The sequence below is a fragment of the Lepidochelys olivacea genome (genome assembly GCF_965140295.1).
Source record: "Lepidochelys olivacea isolate rLepOli2 genome assembly, chromosome: 3".
NCBI classification, from domain to species: domain Eukaryota; kingdom Metazoa; phylum Chordata; order Testudines; family Cheloniidae; genus Lepidochelys; species Lepidochelys olivacea.
In genome coordinates, this window is record NC_140413.1 from 154728238 (window position 1) to 154752243 (window position 24006).

General features: G+C 50.1%; 1 protein-coding gene across 2 annotated transcripts in view; it reads right to left on the minus strand.

Annotated features, from left to right (window-relative positions):
• Positions 1-284: 284 nt before the first annotated feature.
• The window catches only part of LOC311518295 (uncharacterized protein), a 75084-nt gene continuing 51362 nt past the window's right edge, over positions 285-24006 (minus strand). The window contains exons 4-5 of one of the 2 annotated variants that reach the window (XM_084623975.1): positions 21106-21156; positions 285-2738 (exon numbers count right to left, since the gene is read on the minus strand). In XM_084623975.1, the coding sequence (XP_084480101.1) occupies positions 2610-2738; positions 21106-21156 (180 nt within the window). In that variant the 3' untranslated portion in view covers positions 285-2609. Of the gene's footprint in view, positions 2739-21105; positions 21160-24006 lie in introns of both variants that reach the window. The other variant, XM_084623974.1, reaches the window with a different exon arrangement.

Here is a 24006-nt window from a genome sequence, read left to right on the forward strand (position 1 = left end):
TGAAGTAACCTTCTAGCCCTCATGGCTGTAAGAAAAGCTTGAAAACATGACCCAAATGCACCCTAAAGGCTCAGAAACCAAAAAGCAAATGATCCCCCCCAACCACAACATATTTATGCAGGGTTTTTAAGTCAATCTCCTGATTTGGGTGGGAGGGGGTGCGTGACTCATAATTTTTGAAGACTTGGAGATGGCCGTACTGCCTCAGAGCTTGTCTCATTCTCCATTCCCTCTGTAAACACACCCAAGCCTTAAAAGCCAAAGAGACGAGCTCAACAACAGGCGTGAATATAGCAGCTGTTAACGTTTAACTTTATTTTAGTTCTGATTGAAAAAGAAAAGAGAGAGAAAAGTTACAAAAGTACTAAAGAAAGGCAACGATATTGACAGGAACTTTCTGTTGTCCAGTCCCACCTCGTGGAATATCGTAAGAGACGGCAGCACACGGTATCTCCTCGGGCCAATAAAAACACCTCACCTTGCTGGGCGATCAGGGTCCGATTCCAGCAGCACCGACTGAAGCCTTAGAGTTGGGGGCACCCAAACTTTGCCACACTGAGGGCTACACTGGCAGTTTGAGGCCCATACTGAATATGCAGAAAAGGGAGCCATGATATGGCTGCCCTCGTCTTTAATAGGGAGGGGTGCGGCCCCAGGGGATGACAGTTCTCACCGTGCAATGCTCCAGCTTGAGCCGGAGCCAGTTAAAGATCATGTAGAGGGTATAAACAGAAACCCCTCACCCCCGCAGGGAGAAAGATCAACTGGGAGCGACATCTGTTTTGAAATGAGCACACCCTGCCGGAAGCCACTAGAGCTTTCATTCCCAACAGAAGCACCCAGGGAATAAATCAAGCCAATGCCCTTTATTTAATGCTGGTGAAAGGGGCTTTATCTGCGGCCCTGAAATCCTCTAGTCACAGCAAGGGCAGTGTCAGGACACAATTCCCCCCCACTGCCCTCTCCTGCCAATGTGCCTCAACTCGGAAGTGCAAGGAAAGAAGGGGTGTTCAGTCTCCTTGGCCCAGCTGGCTTCTCTGCTAAGGTTCGCAGCAAAGAGGCCAGTTAGTATTGGTTTGCCATGTGAGCTGTCCTAGGAGAGTGGGATTGGGAGCCCACCAGCTCATTTTATATGCGGCACCAAAGAGCTCTCCATAAGAGAGCTCATGGAAATTTTTCAGAAACTCACAATTCCTCCACTGGACCCCTCGTACGCCAGAGAAGGAGAGGAAGTTACTGCAGCCGTGCAAAGGATGCAGCTTATGCCCTCTCGTATCTGCCCAAGGCTCAGAACACTTGCTCAGAGCGGGGGAGCAGCCAGGGAACAGGGGCTTCTGCACCAGACAGGGACACAGGATCTGAGTGCACCAAGCACAGGGCCTCCTCAGCTCAGCCAAGTGAAACAAGGGCAGCCCAACGTTAACTGCACCTTTCATGGCACAACCCCCCCCCACCTCCCCGGCTGTCCAGTGAGACCTCAAAACTGGTTCAAGTCTCACTGGTGACGAGGCCTTGTGACATGCCTGTGACATGCCTACCCTCTGGAAACTGCTGTGGTCTGACAAGAGCTCCCTCCAACACGCACCACCCGCCATGCCTGTGTCAAAATCATTTGCTCTGCTGGTGTGACCAGACTCAGGTGAGCTCAACATTCACCCCAGCACAGTCTACAAGGCACCAGCAGAATGAGGGTTCAGCAGGCTTCCCAGAGAGCGTGTTGGACTCTGCTGAACGTCGGGTGGTGTCACCAAACTCAACCCTGTCTGGGGCCAGTCACAGGGAGACACCCGACGCCGAACCCCACCACACTTCTAGGGTGGACACAGCCCCAGTGGAGAGGGGCCCCAAGGACGCCCCACCCCACTCGGTTTTTCACTCTAGCCCTGTAGCATGAGGACTGAAAGTGGATGTCTCACTGTATCCATGGACTGCTGAGGACAGACCTTCCATTTCCCACCGCAAAGCCCAGCAGAGGACATGGGGATTCCCTTAACGCCGGTGCTCTCTGCCTGCCCATTTTAAGCATCTTTAGATCGGATCAATGCCCCAACAGCAGAATAATCAGGGTAGGCACCTGCAGGCTCTACATTCCCCCCCCCAATTCCCAGGGCCCGTCAACTGCAGCAGGGCTTCAAATGAGCAACCTCGCAGAAGGGGCCCATTCTCTTTGTAGGGCACCCTAGGCAACCTCTGTCTCCAGCCCTGAGAACTCTTCAGTTTGGGGGAAGCGGCTGGCCCTCCAGCAAACCATTAGAAGGCAGAGCATCTGGGGAGAAATCTGCTCAGTTCTGGTGGGCATGCGGTAGCAACCTGCCCGGTCTCCACCACTGCCCTCTACGCAGTGACTGCCTGCTAGCCCTGGAGGGCTAAATACACCTGGCATGTCCGTGGGGCTGACGCCATCTTCATGGCTTCACAGTAGCTTATGAAGCAGACTTGCTCATTTCACTCCGAATGATGTGAAACTGGGCCCTGGTGCAAATCCACCTGTTTCTCCACTGCCACGGAGATTGCTATTGCAAAGATGTCCCCATCCCACCCACATTCCATCCCATCCCTGCCAGGGGGATTGGTGGTACGACAATTCCTGAGGTTTTGGAGAAACTCCTTCAGTAGGCACATGACGGTTCTTCAACTGGAGCTATTGGGCTCAGGGACTTCAAGGTGCTGAGGGAACGGAAGGCAAAGGTTGATGGGTCGTACACCAAGTGGGATGGTGGGCGGCTCCCGTTCACACTCTGAATGGAAAAAAATAAAGGCAAAAGGAATTTGTCAGTGCTCATGCAAGCAGCAAACTGGTTTGTAGGTACGTACATGACTATCCTCTCCTGGATGCAATCATATCTGCCCCAATGTGTGTCACAGGCCCTACACCAACAGCTAATAGCAACAGCACAAACGGTAAAGTTATTTCCTCTTTTTCTTCGTCCCAAAACCATGTCAGACTGGAGGCACCTGGGTACCTGTGTGATTAGGACCCCTGGCCTTTGCCAGTAGTTCAGTAATGCAGAAGTGAGAAATAGCGGAAAGGATGTACAGGGTGCAACCAGAGTCAGGGGGGCCAGAACAGTCAAGCAACCACAAAGCATCCCAGTTATGGCCAGTGAACTTGAATTTAGCTCCTCAAGTGGGTGCTGGGTTAGGATGTGAATTTAAGAATTATCACTCCCAGGCCTGTCAATTCCAAGCTACGTTCCAGATTATCATCACAAAATAAGCAGCTTCTGGTATGTCAGTCAGTATCTGTTAGAGGTGGCCCAGACCCAAAACCCTGGGCTCATGCACCCTGAAACACTGAGGATCTGGATCCAGACTCTGCACCCTGGGCCCATCTCTACCATGTCCCTCTCAAGTCTCCCATCTATTCTCTCTCATCTCGCTCTATTCTGTCTCTCTCTCTCTAATCTGTTTGATCTCGCTAATCTCTTTCTATTCTACCCCATTGATCTCTAATGTCTCTTTAAACTTTCCCTTCTCTAGTCCACCCACCTCTTGCTTTCTGTTGTCTATCTCTCCAATCTATCCCATTGCTTATCAAATCCATCTCTCTCTCTCTCTCTCTCTCTCACACACACACACACACACACACACACACGTACGTTGCTTCTTACCTAGAACCACGTCACCCTTTCTCTGGGGAGGTTTGAGTCTAACTGGGATTATAATTTGCCCATGAACCTCTTGGATTTGCAGTCTCCCTCCCTCCCTCCCAAAGGAGTTACCCTATCTCAGTTCAATATAGGCAGGTTCCTCTGTATGTGCCTTATTTTCAGAAGCTCTGAGCATCTGCAGCTCCCACGGAAATCAGCTGGAGCAGCGTGCGCTCAGCATATCTAATAATCATGCCCTCTCTGGATTTTACATGTGGTCTTGAGACATCCAGCCTGCCATCCATTCTGGGCTAAACTGAGCCCCACGCCTCAGACCAGCGTCACTGTCCAGGCTTCCTTCGTGGGAACAATTCCACATGCGTGAATCAGGTTGAATAAACAGGAAATATAACAACCCACAAGGTTGCAAAGACAGCCCAGGATGGAAAGCGGGTAGGTGGTGACCAATGGAGTCGATCTTTATCTGCAGAGCTGGGAGAGAGCCTGTCCTGCGCAGCAGACAATGCAGTCCCAAAATAAACCACACTGCCTTCGAAGAATGCCCAGGAGTTGGCCGGAGCTCACTCAGGGCCCTACAGATCATCGCAGTCAGGGCCTCACAGCCTGGTTTGTACCACAGCCCCCATAGACTCCTCTAACAACGAATCTACCCCTAGAGCATGACACCATCTCCCCCTTGGCCAGGAGTGGGTATCCGTTAGCACCACCAGGGGGCAGCAGAGCATTCAGGTGGAAATCCTGTGTAGCCCCACAGAGAGTTTATGCCCTGGAATTGGGATACTGTCAATTTATGGTTAGCATTCCCCAGTCCTCTCCTTCCAGTCCCATCCTGCTTCCACTGAAGTCATTGGGAGTTTGGCTGTGGTCATCACTGAGAGCAGTGTGTCGCCAGAAGAGAGGGCAGCTGTGGGCTACACCTTAGGCCACCATGGGCTACATTTGGCTCAAAGGCTGCTGGTTGGATGCACCAGGACCCGACTCCAGCCTCCGCACAGTCTCTCCTCTGCATTCCCTAACAAGGACTCACCGTTTTCCTGAATGCTAGTGTTACTCGCCCAGCCTGGGTGGACGGCCCTTTTGTGGAAGGAGCAGAGCTTTTAGAAACTATTCGCAGCTCTTTTGTCCCATGGTACAGAGCCATGACTTCTGACACCTCAAGGTCATGTCTAACATGTGGCGGTCACCAGAACCAGAGGCCTCAACCTTTGATCCCCTCTTCTCACTCCCTGATGAATTTTAATTTGTGATCAGTGGGGGGGGGGAGGGGGTCAGCCTTTCCCTGCAGGCTTTCTGGCCAGCTGAGGTAGTCAATGGGGTTGTTACACCTTAGAGATGGAAAAAATCTGTTAGATCATCCAGTCCCTGCAGCATTTACTCTAGTGTAGCGATGAGAGCAGGGATTGGCGTGCGACGCAGGAAGTGCGGGGGGAATCAATGTTTCTAGGTTCTATTCCCAGCTTTGCCATGAACCCGCTGTGTCCCCAAGTGACAGCATTTATTTTAAAAGAAGACCAGCACAAAAGCATGCGTGCGCCCTGCCTTGCAAGCACGGCGGCCCCCTCATCCCCAAATCGAGGTGGTCCGTCAGCATGGAAGATGCCAAGGTTGGGCGTGGCATCAGGTCGGCCCACAGCTCCAGCCAACAAATCGTGCCCTGCTACCTCCCCTGACACCCTGGCCGGCTCAATGAGAAACAAGAGAGGCATATTTAAGAGCCTCTGCTCAATAGACACCTGCTGTGGGGTTATATATGGTGCGTGCTCTGGCAGGGCTTGGAGCTGGAGAGTAACTTAGCAACCCCTATTCAGAGCTAAGGGGGCAGAATAAATCAGCAGATTTGTCCCTCTCCTGAGCAAAGAAGCTGCCTGTCAATGCGAAGAGGGGAAGGGAACAAAGAGCTGGCAGTGCCCTCCATTTTGAAATGCCAGCTGTGATGAGGGGAGATGTCTAAATGAGATGATTTCTGCGGGGGGGAGCAAAGACCCAGGCAGCAAGAGAAAGATCTGGGGAGAGAGGGACCCAGAGGACCTAAGAAAAGCCACCCACAAAATTCATCACGTCTTGGGCAGAAAGGAGCTCTTTCGTCCTCCAGGATCCACGTGTGGATGAAGCGGCCTTCACACTGGCCCCTGAAGAACCCAACGTGAGGAGCATGGCACAGAGCGAGAGCAGAGGTGGAGCCGAGAAAGACATGGTGGGAAAGGAAGAGTTCCCAGGAGGCTGGTCTGCTCCAAGAGCTGCTTCTAACTGATCCATTGTTGCCCTGTCTCGAGTCCAGCCTGTTTGTTGTGTAAGCAGAGTCAGGATGGGCTCCACCCTGACATCTGGTGGTGAGGTGTGGCAAGTTGTGGAAAAGAACTTCAGGGGCCGATCTCATTTGCATAGGCACACCCACCGTGCCTAGAATGAGGCCATAGCTGCCCAAATGGTCACTTTGGCTGCTGTGGGATCCCCAGTGTCTCTGTTATTGGGGCAGGAAGAATAAATTGTTATTACCCTGATTATGGGAACTGTGCTTGGAACTGTACGTGGCCTTTTGTTATGATGAAGGGACTCACCATCAACTAAGTAGCACTCGCTAGGCAAGGGTCATGGGTTCCAAAACTCTGTGAATTGAGAGAGGCTGGGGACAAGTATTAATGCTTAGTAGCATGGGCCCCTTGGTGAGGGCCTTATGTGCTAGTTGCACTTTCTTCTCTCTCCACTGTGAAATATCAGAGCTAATTCTGATTTCATTAGAAGTCTAGTTACAGGCTGCTGAGCTCACTTTGGGCTGACAGTGCACCAGCACTGAGGCTCCCCTACTACGAGCTGAACTGACTAAGAGCTGAGATCACTGAGCGTTGTGCCAAGTAGTGGGGGAGCCTGAAGATATATTGTGGAGCAGTTTGCGGGATGGCTGGAGTGCCTTGTGGACAGGCTGGTGGAGCAATTCATAGGACGGCGGGAGCTGCTGGTGGGACGCGGAGCAGTTTGTGGGACGGCGGGAGCTGCTTGTGGGCCGCGGAGCAGAGCTGAGCGAAGGAGTTCGTGGGGCGGCTGGCGGAGCGGAGCGAAGGCCTATGGAGCTGTGGGGCGGTCAGCTTCAGATCATGTAAGGTGCCTCTTACCCCCATCCCATCTCCACCCAGGTTGGGAGGTAAAGCTCCGCAGATAAACTTTCGAACTCTGGGGCTGCCCTGACCAGGGACAGAGACTTTTGGGGCATTGGACTTTTGGGACTTTGGGTGATTTGGGGTTGCTGGACTCAAGAACCAAAGGGAAAAGGGCATGCCCCAATTTGCCTGGGGTGGGTTTTTGCTCATGGGCTGTGTTATGAATCCTGTTGGTGGTGTTTCCCCAACATAATGCCACATTGTTTCTCTCTGTTATTAAAAGGCTTTCTACATTCAGACTCTGTGCTTGTGAGAGGGGAAGTATTGCCTCTTGGAGGTGCCCAGCGGGGGTGGTATATATTTGTCCCAGGTCACTGGGTGGGGGCTCGAGCCAGTTTGCGTTGTGTTATTGGAATGGAACCCCTAGATATTGAACCCGGCCCTTGTTGCTGCCAACTCTGATGGGCAGAAGGGTTACAGTTGTATCCAGCTGTTGTTTCACATCACACGCAGTTGAAAGGGATTTGGGGCAGGGCTGTCTGTTTACTATATCTATGTACAGCACCTTCTACAATGGGACCCCCATCCCTGATTCTGGCTTCTTGGCCTGGGTAATAATGACATAATAAAAGAATAATAAATAATGTTACGTTTGTGTCACTCCTTTAAGACAAAGGCACTGTAGAGACAGTACTGTAAGAATCATTGGAATGCAGCCACCTCTGAGGTAGAAGTTGGCTCACAGTGCACAACAGCCCCACACAACAGCTGCGGACAGGAAGTGTATTGTATCCAATTGAAGCCACAGGGGAGACAGAAGTATAGAATCGTAGGACTGGAAGGGACCTCGAGACGTCTTCTAGTCCAGTCTCCTGCACTCATAGCAGGACAAAATATTCTCTGGACCATCCCTGACATGTGTTTGTCTAACCTGCTCTTAAAAATCTCTAACGATGGAGATTCCACCACCTCCTTAGGCAATTTATTCCAGTGCTTAACCACCTTGACAGGAAGTTTTTCCTAATGCCCTACCTAAACCGTCCTTGCTGCAATTTAAGCCCAATGCTTCTCAGAGGTTACGAAGAATACTTTTTCTCTCTCCTCCTTGTAACAACCTTTTATGTACTTGAAAACTGTTATCATGTCCCCTCTCAGTTTTCTCTTCTACAGATTAAAAAAACCCAATTTTTTCAATCTTCCCTCATAGCTCATGTCTTCTAGACCTTTAATCATTTTTGCTGCTGTTCTCTGGACTTTCTCCAATTTGTCCACATCTTGCCTGAAATGTGGCACCCAGAACTGGACACAATTCTCCAGCTGAGGACTAATCAGCGTGGGGTAGAGCAGAAGAATTATTTGTCATGTCTTGCTTACAACACTCCTGCTAATACATCCCAGAATGAGTTTGCTTTTTCTGCAACAGTGTTACACTATGACCCCCTGATCCCTTTCTGCAGAACTCCTTCCCTACGCAATCGGTTTTCATTTTGTATGAATGGAATTACTCGAATTGAAACTTACTTAGGACACCCGTAGACTTGCAGAAATTGCCACTGGATCTTTTAAAATCTCAAGTGGTCAGGATCTGTTTGCTGTCTGATCCAAAAGATGGGCTCTCCCGCAGCGCAGCACAGCACCCCTGAGCACCATGGATTCAGTAGTGGTTCAGAGGGAAGAGCACCCTTGACTGAATTGCCATTATCACTTCCTGCAGAGCTGGTGTTTTCTTTGGAGGTCAGCCTCCCATCCTCCAGGTGACCAGACCTGACCCTCCGAGACCATTTGGGGGTGCAGCGTGTGGTCATCTCGCTCTAATACTCAGGATGATGTGAAGCCCTACTGATCTCCTCCCAGAAAGGAGGACTGCCAGGTGGGAGAACAGAGTCACCCTCTGGTTCTGCCTAGTGCCTTCACTTAGTCAGGGGAGCTTTCCTACCAGCCCTGTCCTTCCCTCCGGCATCTAACTGTGCACTGTGGCCAAGGTGAGGAGAGCTGACTCTTGCTGACACAGGAGATCCAAGTCACTCCCCTGTTGGCAGGTCTTCGCAGAGCTTGCCATAAACCTGCTCAGCAGCTGCTGCTGTGCGGCCACAGCCCGATTCTTGGGGCAGCGCTTTGGAAGGCAACGCTGCGGCGGGTGAGGTTCCAAGGCACGGCCTCCACTGTAATGGCATTCTGGGCAGCTGGGAGACTCAGACAGGCCGCAGTCTAGGATGGCTGCACATTCACTGCAATCATTAACCGGGGTGGGGGGGCGGCCTTAATGGATTAAGCAATGTATTTACACAGCTGGAGAGCAGGCTGACAGGCCACAACTCAGCTGCTGACAGAAGGGCGCATACTTGCGTGGACCCACACCTGCTCAAACACACACAGCTGGCAACGACTGGCACAGTTGCTTGCACAGGCTCACTTGCCCCTTCACACGTGCACACTCGTTCCCACACAATCACCTGCATGAGCACACTTGCACGGATCGCTCACCCTGCCCCCCACAGACTGTGACATGCAGGCACTCACAGGGCTTGGCTTCCGTGTGCACCGTTGCCCTAACTTGAGTCCCAGCCCCACCCAGAAGCCTTCACGCGGGTGGGGCGGTGCTTTTAACTCATGTTGCCTGGGCCTGGCAGGAGGTATCCGGCTACAGTTTGCACCATCGCCAGCTGCTGACCCCATTGCCCCGTGCAGCAATCCAGTCCCTCTGTGCAGCTGGAGTGCCACTCCACCCTGCAGCTAGGCGAACACTAGGCAGAACCGGAGCAGTGTGAATGGCAGCTCCGGTAGCTGGACCTGCTCTAGCCACCTCACTCACAACAGCAGGGAGGACGCTGCAGCCTGGACTTTGCGTGGGCGGTGCACGAGCGTAGGTGACCGGGGGGATCAGGCGGGCTTATGCAGCTGGCGCTGAAGCCCCTGCTGTGGCTGCATGGCAGCTATGGTTAGCGAGCTAGTTCGAGTCCAACTAGCAGCATCTGCCATTCATACCCTCCCATCTACAATGTAGATGTACCCTGAGCCTCAATCACATGCACTCCCTAATGCCGGGGTTCTCAATCTTTTCCTTTCTGAGCCCCCCTCCCCCGCAACATGCTATAAAAACTTCACAGCCCACTTGTGCCACACTAACTGGTTTTCTGCATATAAAAGCCAGGCCCGGCATTAGCGGGTAGCAAGCCAGGCAACTGCCCGGGGCACCCCGCCACAGGAGCCCCCGCGAAGCTACATTGCTCAGGCTTTGGCTTCAGCTCCGGGTGGTAGGGCTCAGGGCTTCAGCCCCAGGCAGTGGATCTTCCGCTTTCTGCCCTGGGCCCCAGCTAGTCTAATGTTGGCCCTGCTTGGCGGCTCCCCTGAAACCTGCTCGCAGCCCCCCCCCAGGGGGCCCCAGACCCCTGGTTGAGAACCACTGCTCTAATGCACGCGCGCACACACACACACACACACACAAACTCACACACTTGCCCTTGTTTATATATACTCACTCGACACACTTGCTCATGCGGACTCCTGTTCGCCCACTTGCACACTCTTGCAAATCTCGACCATAACAACAGCCTATTATCAGCGTTGTACAAATGCAATAAATAAGAAACCCATCTTGAAACACATTAACTAAAGATCAACTAGAGAAAGTCTGGATGACGACTGGACCCAGGGGCCCCAAAGGCAGACAGGGACACCACACAGATTCAAGATGACAGAAGAAATCCAGAATTCCAGAGCCCATCTGATTGGCCTCTCTGTGAAAGCAGAGGAGTTTGCAGCTACCCCACAAATTGGCTTTCTGCCTGAACTGTACCTTAGGCATGAATAAAGAACCATGGAAAAAGCTAAATGGGGAAGAGATGGTGGGTTTAGGGCTGCAGAGCTTAGCCCCATATAAGAGTTAAAACCTAACACTACCCAGGAAAACCCAAGGACGGAAGAGGATGAAGCCAGTGTTGAACCAATGCTGTAGCACACTGCTGTAGGGTGCTGTGTTGGCGATGCCATCTTTTGGAGCTGATAGAAAACCAGGGGCCTGACAGCCTAACAAAATCCTGGTCCTTGTCTTTAGACCGAGGAACTTAGCACTGGTTTCCTGGCCAAATTCAAACTCAGGTTAATTCGCACACTCTGCCAGCCTAAATTTCCTTTGCAGTTTCAACTGGACACAGGAGTCTTCTTTTCTCCTTGATCGACGTTCTTGCAAAGTGTTGCTGTGCTCTGTTAAATAGCTGCTGCATTGCACACCAGAGGTGGCTGCCTCTTGGTGGTGGGTGAAATTTGTAGGTCCATTTGTGAAGTCCTTTGAAATGAAAGGCACCATGTAAAGGCTCATACGATCCCCCCACCATGTATGGAAAGGAAAAAGTCCACAGTGGGGCCCTGTAAAGGAAAACCATGACTGTGCGTGGTGCTCTGCCTTCCTGAGTGGGCAGGACCAGAAGTGTACAGAAGGATGTTTCCCAACCTCCGCTTGCAGAGGCGCCTACAGGAAAGTCGGGGAGAGTTAATGCTGCCTGAGTTCACGTGGCAGCATTGGTGGGCACAGTGTTTTTAATGCCAGTTCCTTCTCTCCTTCCTGTCACCCCTGCAACATTGTCACAAAGCACCAGAGACCTTTCAACTTCGATGTATAAACTCAAACTGTGGGGGAGGAATCAGGGATCTAGTCCCAGCCCTGTCATGGACTCGGTGTGTGGCACCAAGCAAGTCACATCACCTCTCCTGTGCCTCAGTTTCCTATTTGCAAAATAGGGGGATAATCCCCACCCCACAGGGATGTGCTCAGGACTAATCAATTAATGTCCATGTGCTGAGATCCACAGAAAGGCAGTTTCCTATAATTTACTCTCTTGCTTCAGGTACTTTGCAAAATATAGATCCTCAGGCAGGGTAAACTGCTGTAGCTCCATTAACTTCCATGGGGGTCCAATGGTTTGCACCAGCTGAGGCTTTGGAGCTTCGTCTGGGATAATATCCAAAATACGTCTCCTGAAAGAACTTAACTTTGGGACCAGGGTTATATGTAAACACAGGTCTCTCTATTGGAGTTAGGCATGAAATCCCAGATCCAAACACTCCCTTGCTTGAGGGAGTTCAGAGCCAGAGCTGAAGTCTGCAGCTGTGGCCTGTCCCTAATGTTTACGGACATCTTGCTGGCTTTTCCATCTCCCCACATCCTTCTGTACAATCATGGAACTCTCCAGGTCTTTTCCTCCATCAGCTAAGAGCTACCCAGCACCCACTTCACATTGTACAGCAATGTTGCTAGGGCCAGTTCAGCTTGTGAAGGTCACATAAACACACTGGTGTCCTCACAGAAGGGAGGGGAAAAAACAAAACCGCCAAGTGTTTGCAAATGTGTTTGCAGGGTTGTCAGGTGGCAACTGGCAGTGCTATAAAGGTGCCACCAGACAATAATATGTGAACTTCTTTGGGAAGACCTTCGAAGAGGCGTAACACATGCTTTATGGTCAGTTACCCATAACCCAGGAGAGCAGGAAATGTGCCAGATCTGGGTTCTTGCTGACGCCATCCTACAAGATAAGCCTTTTCCTCCCCTCTTTCTGGCATGTTACTGTGCCTTTGAGAAAGCAGATCACAGGCCCTGATTTAGCCTGCCTAATAAGCTGAGGCCCAGAGGGCATGTGATGAAATGAAAACAGCAATATATTTAGCAAGGTATGCTTCTGAATGCAATATGGCTCAAGCTGCGTGGCTCACTTGCCACGGAGACTAAATGAAGACCTGCATTCTAGACACTGTTCTCGCTATGCTCCCATGCACCGGCCACTGCAAAGCACAGCAGGGTCACAGCTCATCTGCTTTGTCCCTCGCTGCTTTGGAATAGCTAGTGCCCCAAGCTGTAGCCTGTATAGTGCAGGGACTGCATTTATGCCTGGCCCCTGTGCCGAGGGCACAAGGCGGGATCTCCTGACCTAGCACACCCATGCATGGACAAGAGACAACCTGGTCCTTATTCTCTCAATTACAACTCCACCGAGTCTTCCCTGATCACTTGTCTGTACTCTGCTGAAGTGCAGTGCCCCCCTGTCCTCTTCCTATGACAAGGACATCCACCCCCTTACAAAAGGCAACATGGCCTGGGTCTGAAACTTACACTCACTTTTAGTTCCATTCAGAGGCTGGCCCTGGAACCTGCAGAGCAATGGGACCAATTGTTTTGCACATGTTGTGTGCTTATGTGTGACCTCCATCCTCCACTCTGTGTTAGCCCAGGGCAGTGCAATTCCACAGAACTAGGTAGTTTGGCATGGAGGAGATTATCCTTCCAATTTAGAAAGAATCAAAATTAACAACGCAAAGTGAATATTAATCATCCTGGCATAACTAGGCCGCTGGCACAGTGCACTTGCCTCTGGACAAACAGCCTCAGTCAGGGAAGCCAAGTACAGTAACTGGGGGTAGGATGACACGAGGCGCAGACGGAAAGAGGATTACTCTGCTGTGGATTGTGTGAGCATGAATGGGAGCCAGCTTCTCACAAGCCTCGCAAACAAAGGGGAGCCTGGAAACAACTGCAGCAGCACTAGATGCAGTGAACAAGGAAAGTGCCCCGCCACCTCTGACTTTACTTCCTGCCGGCAAACAGAAGAGTTCTGATGCAGCACCACTAGCCACGGTGCAACCCTCAACTCCCCCCCACCCCAAAACACTCGTGCTGTGCCACCTCATGGACCACTCATTCCCAGAACCCACCAGGTGACCTCACAGGCCCCTTTCCTAGTTGTGTGACCCCATGCCCCCGTCTCAATTCCTCTGTGCAACCCTATAGGTCTCTTCCGCCACCTCACTTGTGATCCCGCAGGCCTGTTTCCTTCCCCCCACAACTGTCACAGTCCTGGGCTTTTTGCTCCTTTGCTGCAGCTCTCCATGTGAACGGCGCTTTCCAACTCATCTTCTTCGCAAGTCCCTCATGTAGGAGCACAGCAGCAAACATCAAGGATGGCGCCTCCGTTGGTGCTGGGCCAGCCTCAGAAGGGGCAAGGTTTCAGTTTGGAGGAGCAGCTGAATATCCGGATACTTCTCTGGATTCAGATTCAACAATGTACTGAAAATCTCAAGGAGAGTTTGGGCAACTTTAATATCCCACTCCTTTCTCCATGAGCCACTGGAGCTCCTTACGGTACACGATAGTGCTGTCAGCCCGAGCTCCCTAGAAGGGAAGGAAGCGGTGTAACACTACATGGTATGGGCTGAACAATGATGCCACCTCACTAGAGCCATTCCTCCCACATCCACGTGATTAGAACAGAGGGTCTTGGGACTAAAGCCCAGGATTGAGTTCACCTCATTAAAGACTTCTAGGTTCTCTTCCTGTCTCGCCCAAGGTCACCCAGCGAGGCTTTGGCAAAGTCACTTCGCCTGCCTGTGCCTCAGTTTGCCTCTCTGTGAAATGAAGATCATGAGATTTACTGGTCTGTGAGGCTAAATTCATTAACACTTGCAAAGCGCTGATAGATGTGCAAAATGCCATCGCCCTCTAGCTCCTTGGGAAGGCACATTCTTTGCGCCTTACTGCAGAGCGAAGATGTGCATCAGTGATGCTCTGCCACCTGGCATACTTCTCACTGACAAACAGCGCGGGCCTTTGGCAACGGGGCTAAGGCCAGCACATCTTCCTTTTGGCTCCAAGATGAAAGGTTCCCTTGTTTTAAGGGAAGAGAACATGGTGCGGTTCTCCAGTAGCCATTTAGGATACAGACGCCAAAGATAAGAGGCAGGGAAGCCATTCCCGGGACCTGGCCCCTGTCCAAGCAGGGGACATTCTCAGGCACTGATAAGACTGAGGCAAGAACACAAGGGAGTTTATGTTCTGATTTTTAATCCCTGTTTTATTTTCATATTGCAGAAAACATCTCCCTGAGCGGGCAGATTATCAGATTGGCCCAAAATCCACACTCCTTCTCTGCCTGCCCCCGCAGAGCTCTTGAGACACATGGCCTCTTAGAGGCTGTGTCCTCTCCATGCCTGTTGCTGCTGAGATAAGAACAGCTCTGTCAGGCTCCCATTCAGGGCTCCTGCACGCACGGTATGTGAGCGAAGAACAAGAAAATAACACAGGGTGATCCCCAAGAGGCAGGGGACAAAAGATTCTCCAATATTATCACGCAGCCACCTTCCTCGGCCAATTGGATGCCTCCCTTCACACGCCCACACCCGACCCCACTCACGTACATTATACCCACAGACACACACACACGCTATTCCGCATGCGTATGTACACTGCACAAAAATGCACTACTCACATGCACTCACGCAAATCCCCAACACACACATTACACACACACATCCCCGCACTACATCACAGCTGCATATAGCCATTACAAACGTTGCACACAGAGAAACCCAATGCACACTTTACCACACCTTGTGCACATGCACCTGCATTACACATGAAGGTATTGCCTGGACACATACTCCACATATCCATTACGCACACATCCGTATTTCATACACAGTTTGTTACCTCCTATTTATTTCTTCGCTCCTGCCTGTGGGTGGTGATCCTCCTACTCCATTATGCCTTGAACCCTCTCTGGGGATCTTGTCTTCCACCACAGCACCTGGTGCCTCAGAGTTGCTCTGCGGGTGCTCCTGCAAGTGTTTCCTACAAGGCCAAGTCGCTGCAATGTTTGGGGTTTTATCAATCACTCTATTAATCTGCCTAGGTTCTTGATAGCCCATCACCTTGCTTAAGAAAAAGAACTGCTGAGCGGGATGGAAGGGCTGCTGCCTCACACGCCCTGAGCTGGCATAAGGAAAGCAGCGTCTTAATGCAACTGGCTGGGTGAGACAAAGTCCATGCAAAGGTAAAACCCAGGCTAGGTCAGCAGCCCACTCCCGGGAGCACAAATGTTTCTAAATGCTAATGCAGCGTGTGTGCTCCAGAGCAGAAGGGCCAAAACCGCTATCGCTCATCCTGACCTCTGCTCAGCGGTGCTACTTTTCACACAATGCTCTCAAGTCCCAGATATTCCAGGGATGTGGGCAACATCCTCACAATGTCTCACTGAGACACGATAACGCTGGCAATGGAGCCCCGAAGATGTCATGTCACAACAACTATTTACAAGAACAATATTTTTGAAATGGCAACTCTCTCACGGAGATGTACGCTGCCCTCCTGTAGAGCCTTACATCTGAGATCTCAAAGTGCTCCCCTGACATTACAGTGCTAAGCATCAAAACACCCCTGGGAGGTAGATCAGTATCCATCTCCCAATCTCACAGATGGGGAAACTGAGGCATGGAGCAGTGAAGTGATTTGCCTAAGACTATTCAGCAAGTCAGTGGCAGGGCTAGGAACAGAACCCAGGAGGCCCTTGATTGCAGGCCCCTGTACAGGGCCGGCTCTAGGCACCCACAAGGCAAGCACGTTTCCAGGGGCGGCACATTCATAGGCGCCGACTTTACCCAGCACCGGTGGGTGCTTGTGCTCCCCCGGCCCCGCCCCAACTCCGCCCCTTCCCCATCCCCATTCCAACCCTTTCCCCAAATCTCCTGCCCCACTCCTCCCCCGGGGCGCGCTGCATTTCCGCTCCTCCCCTGTCCCTCCCAGGCTTGCCTCCTTTGCTGAGGCAAGCCTGGGAGGGAGGGGAGAGAAGCGGAGCGGCAGCACGCTCAGGGGAGGAGGTGGAGTGGAGGTGAGCTGGAGTGGGCGGTGGGGGGGGAAGGGGAGGGCCGCAGGAAGTAACACTTGGTGGGGGGCAGAGGAACCGCTCCCCACCCCAGCTCACCTCTGTTCCACCTCCTCCCCCGAGCACGCTGCCACTTCGCTTCTCCCCCATCCCTCCCAGGCTTGCCGCGCAAAACAGCTGTTTCATGGCAAGCCAGGGAGGGAGGGAAGAGAAGCGGCGGCGCACTCAGGGGAGGAGGCGGAGGCGGAGCAGAGGTGAGCTGGGGTAGGGGGGCGGGGCGGGGAGCTGCCGGTGGAAGCAGAGCACCCACCAATTTTTCCCCGGGGGTGCTCCAGCCCCGGAGCACCCACGGAGTCAGCACCTACGGGCACATTTCCAGGGGCGGCATTCCGGCCAAAAAGGGGGAGCGGCCAAAAAATTTTTTGCTTGGGGCGGCAAAAAACCTAGAGCCAGCCCTGCCCCTGTACAAACAATTAGACCACACTGCCTCTCCCCCTGCCTACACTTCAGGCTGACTCTGTTGCAATCTCTCCTTATGCTGCGACAGAATCTAGGCAGTTGCTAGCAATCTGAATTTAAAGAGAGATTGTAAATTCTTTGCAGCAGGGACCATTGTTTTGTTCTGTGTTTGTACAGCACCTAGCATGATGGGGTCCTGGTCCTTGAGTGGGGTTTCTTGTCGTTACTGCAATGCAAACTGATCTCACGTAGGTACTTATGCATCTAACCTGCTTAGCCACTTTTTAAAATCCCACCAGGTGCACACTCGCACCTTTACACACCTAAGACCTTGAAAAGCTTGCCATTTTTGCATCAACGATGTACATGTATTTGGAATGTGAAATTTTTGCCTGCTTCTAATGTCAAACCATCCTTACTTGGAAATGCTTCCATCTCCACTCAGGACCCAGCACTCTCAGTGGGAGGAGCAATCGTCTCAGTTCACTGCAAAGATCACTGACTTCCACGGTGGATTCATGAGCCACCAAGAACAGCAAGCCACGCACAGGAGCGGAAATGCAACCGGCTTCCTTCCAGCAGCCCAGCACCCACCCGCAAACGGTAATCATGGAAGCACTGATGGTAAATAGAGACTTCGCCTGTGATTCTGACCTTCCTGGATGGTAAATAGAGTAGAAAATGTTTGGGGCCCTACGTGCATAGATTGTCAACACCTCCTTTGCTGAGGCAAGTCTACCACTCACCTTCAACTATTTAAGAGTCTGACCACTACAAAAGAAACTTTCACTTGGTGATCGAGACCTATGGAAATGACCATTCAGTGTCTCAGCAGCTGTCTCCAGGCAAGCTGAGTCGAGCACCTAGCAAAAAAGTTTCCAGGGCCACTTGTCAGCCGCCATAATCTGGGATCGCTCAAAGTCAAGTTTCAGGTCGGGCCATGGTACAGAGGGAAGCCTTGCTGCTCAGACAGTTGAGCTCCGTACGCATCCTGCTAGGTCTCTCAGCCCCTTTTATACTGTTCATCACCAAGTACTCCTATCCCACCAGCTGAAGGGGGAACAGAAATGACTCATTCTTCTTCTCATACCAAACCCAGAAGGTCATTATGGGCATCTTTCAGAGCCCTCCCTCTGAGTCACGCACGCTTCAGTCTTCTCTCCCCTATTCCTCAACATGTACATGATGCAGTTACGGGAAACAGTGCAACCACAAGGGCAGAAGTGCTAGCCCAGTTCAAGGTGTCTCCTGATATTCAAAGCTCTTAATGGCACTGGGCCTAGCTACATGAGGGGTCAGCTCTCCCACAACAACTATATTCCACTGGAAAAATGAAACTATTGGGGAGGGGGGAAGAAATGAGCATGGGGTACAGAACTTTGACAGGATCTGGGCCTACACTATGGAACTCACCCCTCACAAGAGGTAAGGATGACCAGGAATGTCACCTCATTCAGAAACAAATGCAAAACTATCACTGGCATGGCTTCCCCTCAATACGATCCTCTCATTTTCACAAAACCCCAACAGTCTAATCACAAGACTTGCTCCTTCCCGCAGAGCAGCAAGAGAGAAAGGTGCTGATATTTTACATCCCTGGATGGTGTCATAAGAACCCAGATAGACAAATTTCCACTTCTGTGAAGTCCCTGTGAGTTCCGCCAGAGCAAGGACTGAGTAAATGCTTCAGGAGTTGGACCAATACAAGTGTAGTAATACTTTGCACTCCAATAGGGCCTCGCACCTAAGGATCTCAACATGTTTTGAATATTATCTCCATTTTATAGATGAAGAAAACGAGGCCCAGAAAGGTTAAGAGATTTGCCTGAGGTCACACAGTGAGGCAGTGGTTTCTGACCCAGCTCTAACCACTAACCACAACTCTACCTTTCTAACATTTGGCTCTTTTCTGAATTAAACCTCCAAATGGCTTTCTTTTAGCCCATCACCAATTAGGACTGCACCGCACTGTTATTTATCAGCAATGCTGCAACAGGAATGACCCAGCCCGAGCCGCTACCGAACCAATGTCACACAAAATCAAGGCAACCACCCAACTCAACGCTGAGCATATGGCACTAGAAGTCTTCCATGTAAGAAGCTGGTTATGTGGCTAGACAACAAGAATGGTCCAGTGGTTAGGGTACCCCTGGGCCTTAGGTGACCTGAATTCAATTCCCTGCTCTATCACAGACTATCTGGGTACCTTCAGGCAAGTCACTTAGTTGTGTGGTGCCTCAGTTTCCCAGCTGTCAAATGGGGATAACAGCACCTCATGGGGGGGGGGTGAGAATAAATCCATCAAAGACAATCAGGTGCTCAAATCCTATGGTAATGGGGCTCACATAAGTATCTCAGATTGAGAGATGCCCTTATCCCTGTTTTCCTGGGGTGACTTCAGAAGCATGAATCTCACCTCACCTGTCAGAAAGGTTGTTTATTTTAGTGAGGCCTGACACGGTCTCAATAGGGAGGGAAGGAATAATTCTGTCTCGGCTTCTCCAGGGCATATGAAGTGAGCTGGAGTAATGAGCTCACAGCACTCGGGGAAACCTCCCTTGAGTCTCTCACCTCCCTTTTAATAGGTGCCACTGAAACTCGTGGGGACCGGTTACCCAAGCAGCACAGGAGTAGCCACCAGCCCAGGGACAGAAAAGACAAGGGGACGGAAAGTGCATGTGCACAGGTGTATGGAAAAGAAGGAAGCTGATAAACAGCTTGCACCAAAATACGGGGGCCACGACTAGACTAGCAGCGTGTGTGTGCAGGACAGATACCGCCCTGGGGAAGCCCAGTACTGCAACAGCAAGAGATGGTTGCTGGGAAGGCGTGAGCTGCACTGACAGAGCGCTCCAGAGGGTCAGGCTGGAAAAAGAGGGGGTGCACTTCAAGTCAGGATGGAGAGACTTGATACGAGCTGTGCTGGGTCACAGCTGGGGTTCCTGCAGGACGCAACTGGAGTGCCTTGGCAGAGGGGATTAGTATGGGGATGGGCGGGGAATGATGGCATGGAAAGATAGTGCAGCAGATTTGGGTACACAGAGGGCCTCGATGCTCCAGTTCTCAGTTCAGTTTGCTTTTGGGGTGAGATGTCATGAGGATACAGCGTAAACCAGGAAGACACTATCATGCATGTTGGTTTGCATTTGCCATTCATCACCTACAGCTGCCTAATTGTTGAATGCAATTACTGCAATGATAGTGGCTGTTTTTACACAAGAGACATTTGCTTTCTTCTCTCTGGTTAGCTGATGATGTTGTTTTCGCCTGTACATTACAGTTACACTGCAGATCATCTGAGGATCATTTGGGACTCAGCTGTTAGTTGACTGAGGCATTTGGTTTAGTCTCAGGAATGCTAGAGTGTGGGATATCACACACAAATCTCCCACAATGCCCTATAGATAGAATTGCTAGCTACTGTTCACCAATATGGAGCTAAGATACCTCTGAATGAGATGGTGGTTAGTCAAAGTGTCAGCGAGAACAAAGTCAGTGTATTAGGAGAGTATTGTGCAAACCCTTCCATGAAGCTCTACCAGTGGACCTCGATGCCAATGTCCCCTTAGAGAAGGGCAGCGTGGTTCAGTGGTTAGGGCACTGGCAACCTGGGTTCAATTCCCTGCTCCACTCCACCTTGTACAAGTCACTTAGCCTCTCTGTGCCTCAACTCCTCATCTTTAAAGTGGGGCTAATAGCACTGCCCTGCTTACTAGGGTGCTGTCAGGATACCTTCATAAAGAACGTGAGGCGCTCAGGTACTCTAGTAATGGGGGCCACATAAATACTTAAGATAGTCCTGACCTGCAGCTCCCATCCCTGGTTATTCCAGTCCTGAGTCCCACACAATTCTCTTCAGTTGTAACCTGTAGCCACGCTCCCTGCTACTCTGTATCTGGGACTCCCGCACAGCCCTGCCGATGCATCTCACTCCCACACTGCTATAACCCTGTTATTGCAGACCTGGTCCCCTCCTGATCGAGGAGGATCAGAAGTGCTCTATCAAAGAGTGGCTTTGTGTAATTACATGCATTTACAGGATGCCGTAGACTTTCACTTCAAGCAAGATTTGACCCCAAGGTCTCCAGAGCGGAAAGGCCAATATATGATCCTCTTTAGCACCACGCCTCAATAATGTTGATTGTAGTTCAGGCTTGGAAAAACCCTCCAGACCGACAACTCAGAGGTAACCCTCCCCAAAGGAAACCTCTACAGACCAACTCTCATTTGTAGAGATTCAAAGAGTGCCACCTCATTCATACACATCTGGAAACACACCGGAAATAGGCAACTTACGCGAATTTTAATAACTCTTGTCTTTGCTCCACAGTTCTTCTTGAGCAGCATCTTCTGGAAGAGAAACAGAATGCAGGGATTAGTAGCAGTGGTGTGGTGGGAACACAAAGCTTGCATGGAGTCACTTTACGTCAAACAGGATGGAAGGTTCAGAGGACTAAGATAAGACAGGAATACCAGATCAGACCAGTGGTCCATCTAGCATACTGTCTTTTATGGTGGCCAATACCAAGTACTTCAGAGGACAGTGAAAGAAACCCTATAGAGAACAATTATTGAAGAACTTGCCCACGGGGAAGTTTTTTTTCCTAGTTTTCATCAATTAGTGACTGGTTCAGGCCCTGAAGCAGGAGAGTTTATATTCCTTTTGAAAGAAAAAATTATCCTATTTAATGTACGTGTGGATGTTCCTGTTATCTGTATTTATTTATTTAGAGTTATATAATAGATTTTAAAAGCACCGACTCATGGCTCTAGGTTCCTCTAGCAGGTATTCAAAAAGCCATCACACTTGTCATCACACTTTTACATAAAAGTGTAAAAGCCATCACACTTGTCATATGGAACCATACACCTTGAACAGGAGGAGTTTCTTACAGAAAACAGCTACAGAGACAACCAGGCTTCCACACAACTTGAGTCCCAGCTCTGTCTCCTTTGTTCATCAGAAAGTTTTATACAGCACCCAGACAAGTAGGGGCTGAATAACATCAGAGTTAGTCCAAAAAAATCTGATAAAAACTTTTGTAGTTGGAAAATAAGAGCTTTATTGAAAACTAAATATTTTATGGAAAAATATTTCAGTGAAATATTTCAATTTTTCAAAATGAAAAATTTGGAGGAAAAACCAGTTATTTTATTTATTTTTTTATACAAATAGTGGATTTTCCGCCCTTTCTGTTTTCCACTTTTTACTAGCTGGAAAACAGTAACAAAGTATAGCTACTGTTAGCTACAAAAGCTACAAAGCGTTTTCTTCCTCGCTTTCCTACACTTTGCTACTGCTACTTGAGAAACTTTCCCCCACTTTCTGTCTGATTTCCAACTTTTGCCAATTGGAAAATAGTAACAAAGTGAGACGACTGGGGTACTCCCCAGTTTTTCACACTTTTTTAAAACCTTTCTCTTCATTTTTCCAGTGAAAAAACAGGCAAAATACATAAAGGGAGAACAAAGCATCTGAAAACTAAAATAAAAAACAAAAAAACACAAATACTCGGTTAAAAAAACTGAAACAAAAGTAAACATTTAAGGTAAAAAAAAACCCAAACATTTTTTGTCCTGACACAAAACAACAAATTCCCATGAAAACCAAAAAATTTTGATCCACTGTGGAAAAAATAATTCCATTTTTTCACCAGCTCTAAGTAATCTACTACAAGTAAACACACCGTTACAGTACTAGTGCAAACAAAGAAAACACAGCAACCTCCCAAAACTTAGAAAGGGAAGAAAAAGCCACCCACCACCAGCACAAATACCAGGGCAGGGCACCCAGCCCTCCGCAAACCATCCCTCCCCAGATACCTGGGGAAAGAGATGGGTCTTGCAGTACATCTTGAAAGCTAACAGATTTGGGTTTGTTTAGACTAAGTACATTTCAAAGTATAGGTGCGCTGAGGACTGTTAATAGCTGACAAATATAATTAGTTACTTGCCTGAATCTACCATTTTCACTGGCCATCAAAGGGCTTTGTCGCAGCCACACGTACTAGTTCCCACCCCAGAATTCTGCCCTGTAGCCACAGCCTGTGATGTCAGTGCAGCCCCAAGGTCTCTCACCCTGAAGGGACCCCAGCAGCGATTAGCACAAAGTAGGTGCAAGCAGACAAAGAGAACGGCGGAACTAACCCAGGTCTGTGCCATCTGGATCAGCAAGTATTTTTTTGGGAATTCCTATAAAACAATGCAGGGCTCCATTCCCAGCACTGCTATGGGGGAGTTATTCTAAACTTGGTATTTACTGAGAGGTGACTGCCTGTTTTTAAGACCCCCCCCCCAACAACTGTTGAGTGAGATGAGGGGAGTGCAGGGAGGGGAACTTAGTGGGGCTAAATGTCCTTTTACAAAGAGACCGACTGCATGGTACAGGGCATGCGGAAGGAAAGAGTCGTGGGGTGTTACAGGGTTTGGTCCTCACCACAAGCTTCTCTTTCAAAGCCACTGTGTGATGTCTCACTCTCACCATATCTACCCACTGGCTGGGTGGGTACGGTGAGTCCTCCCAAGACAGCAAGTTTACATGCTGTTTGGCTCTGAGGGGAGGAACTGCATACAAAGGGGAGCAGCATGGTCTAGTGGTGAGAGCCTAGGTTTTAATCCCACCTCCGAGAGGGGAATGTTGCTAAAGCAGGGAACTGGGCAGCCAGGACTCCTGGGTTCCAATCCCAGCTCTGTTATAAACTGTGTGACCTTAGGCAAGTCACTTGACTTGAGGTTAAAAAAAAACAAAAAACATTTTTTGTCCCGAAACAAAAGTTAAACTGAATTTATACTACTGAATTTATACTACTGTAAAACTGAATTTATACTACTCAGCAATCCCCTGGGGGGAGGGAGTTTCAACACTTAATTCAACAATACTTGTAAAGCATCTTCCACAGCTGAAAAGAGCAAAGCATTGTCAAGCAGCCTGCTTAGCCCAGCCCCTGCTTACAGGAGGCAAGCATGGTACCTCCCAGTCTCCCCTGCACAGCGTCCACTGATTCAAGGGTTCCCACTCATAGATCCCTTTACTCCGGCAAGGCACCATGTATTCACACCGTTCCAAATAGCCAGCTTCAAATTAGCCTGGACACCAAGGCCCTGGTGTTTACTCAACCCAGCCTCTGACTAAACGTGGGGACAATTCACTGTGACTGCAGCTGCACTTACGTAAGTGCCTAATGCTGTTAAAGAAGA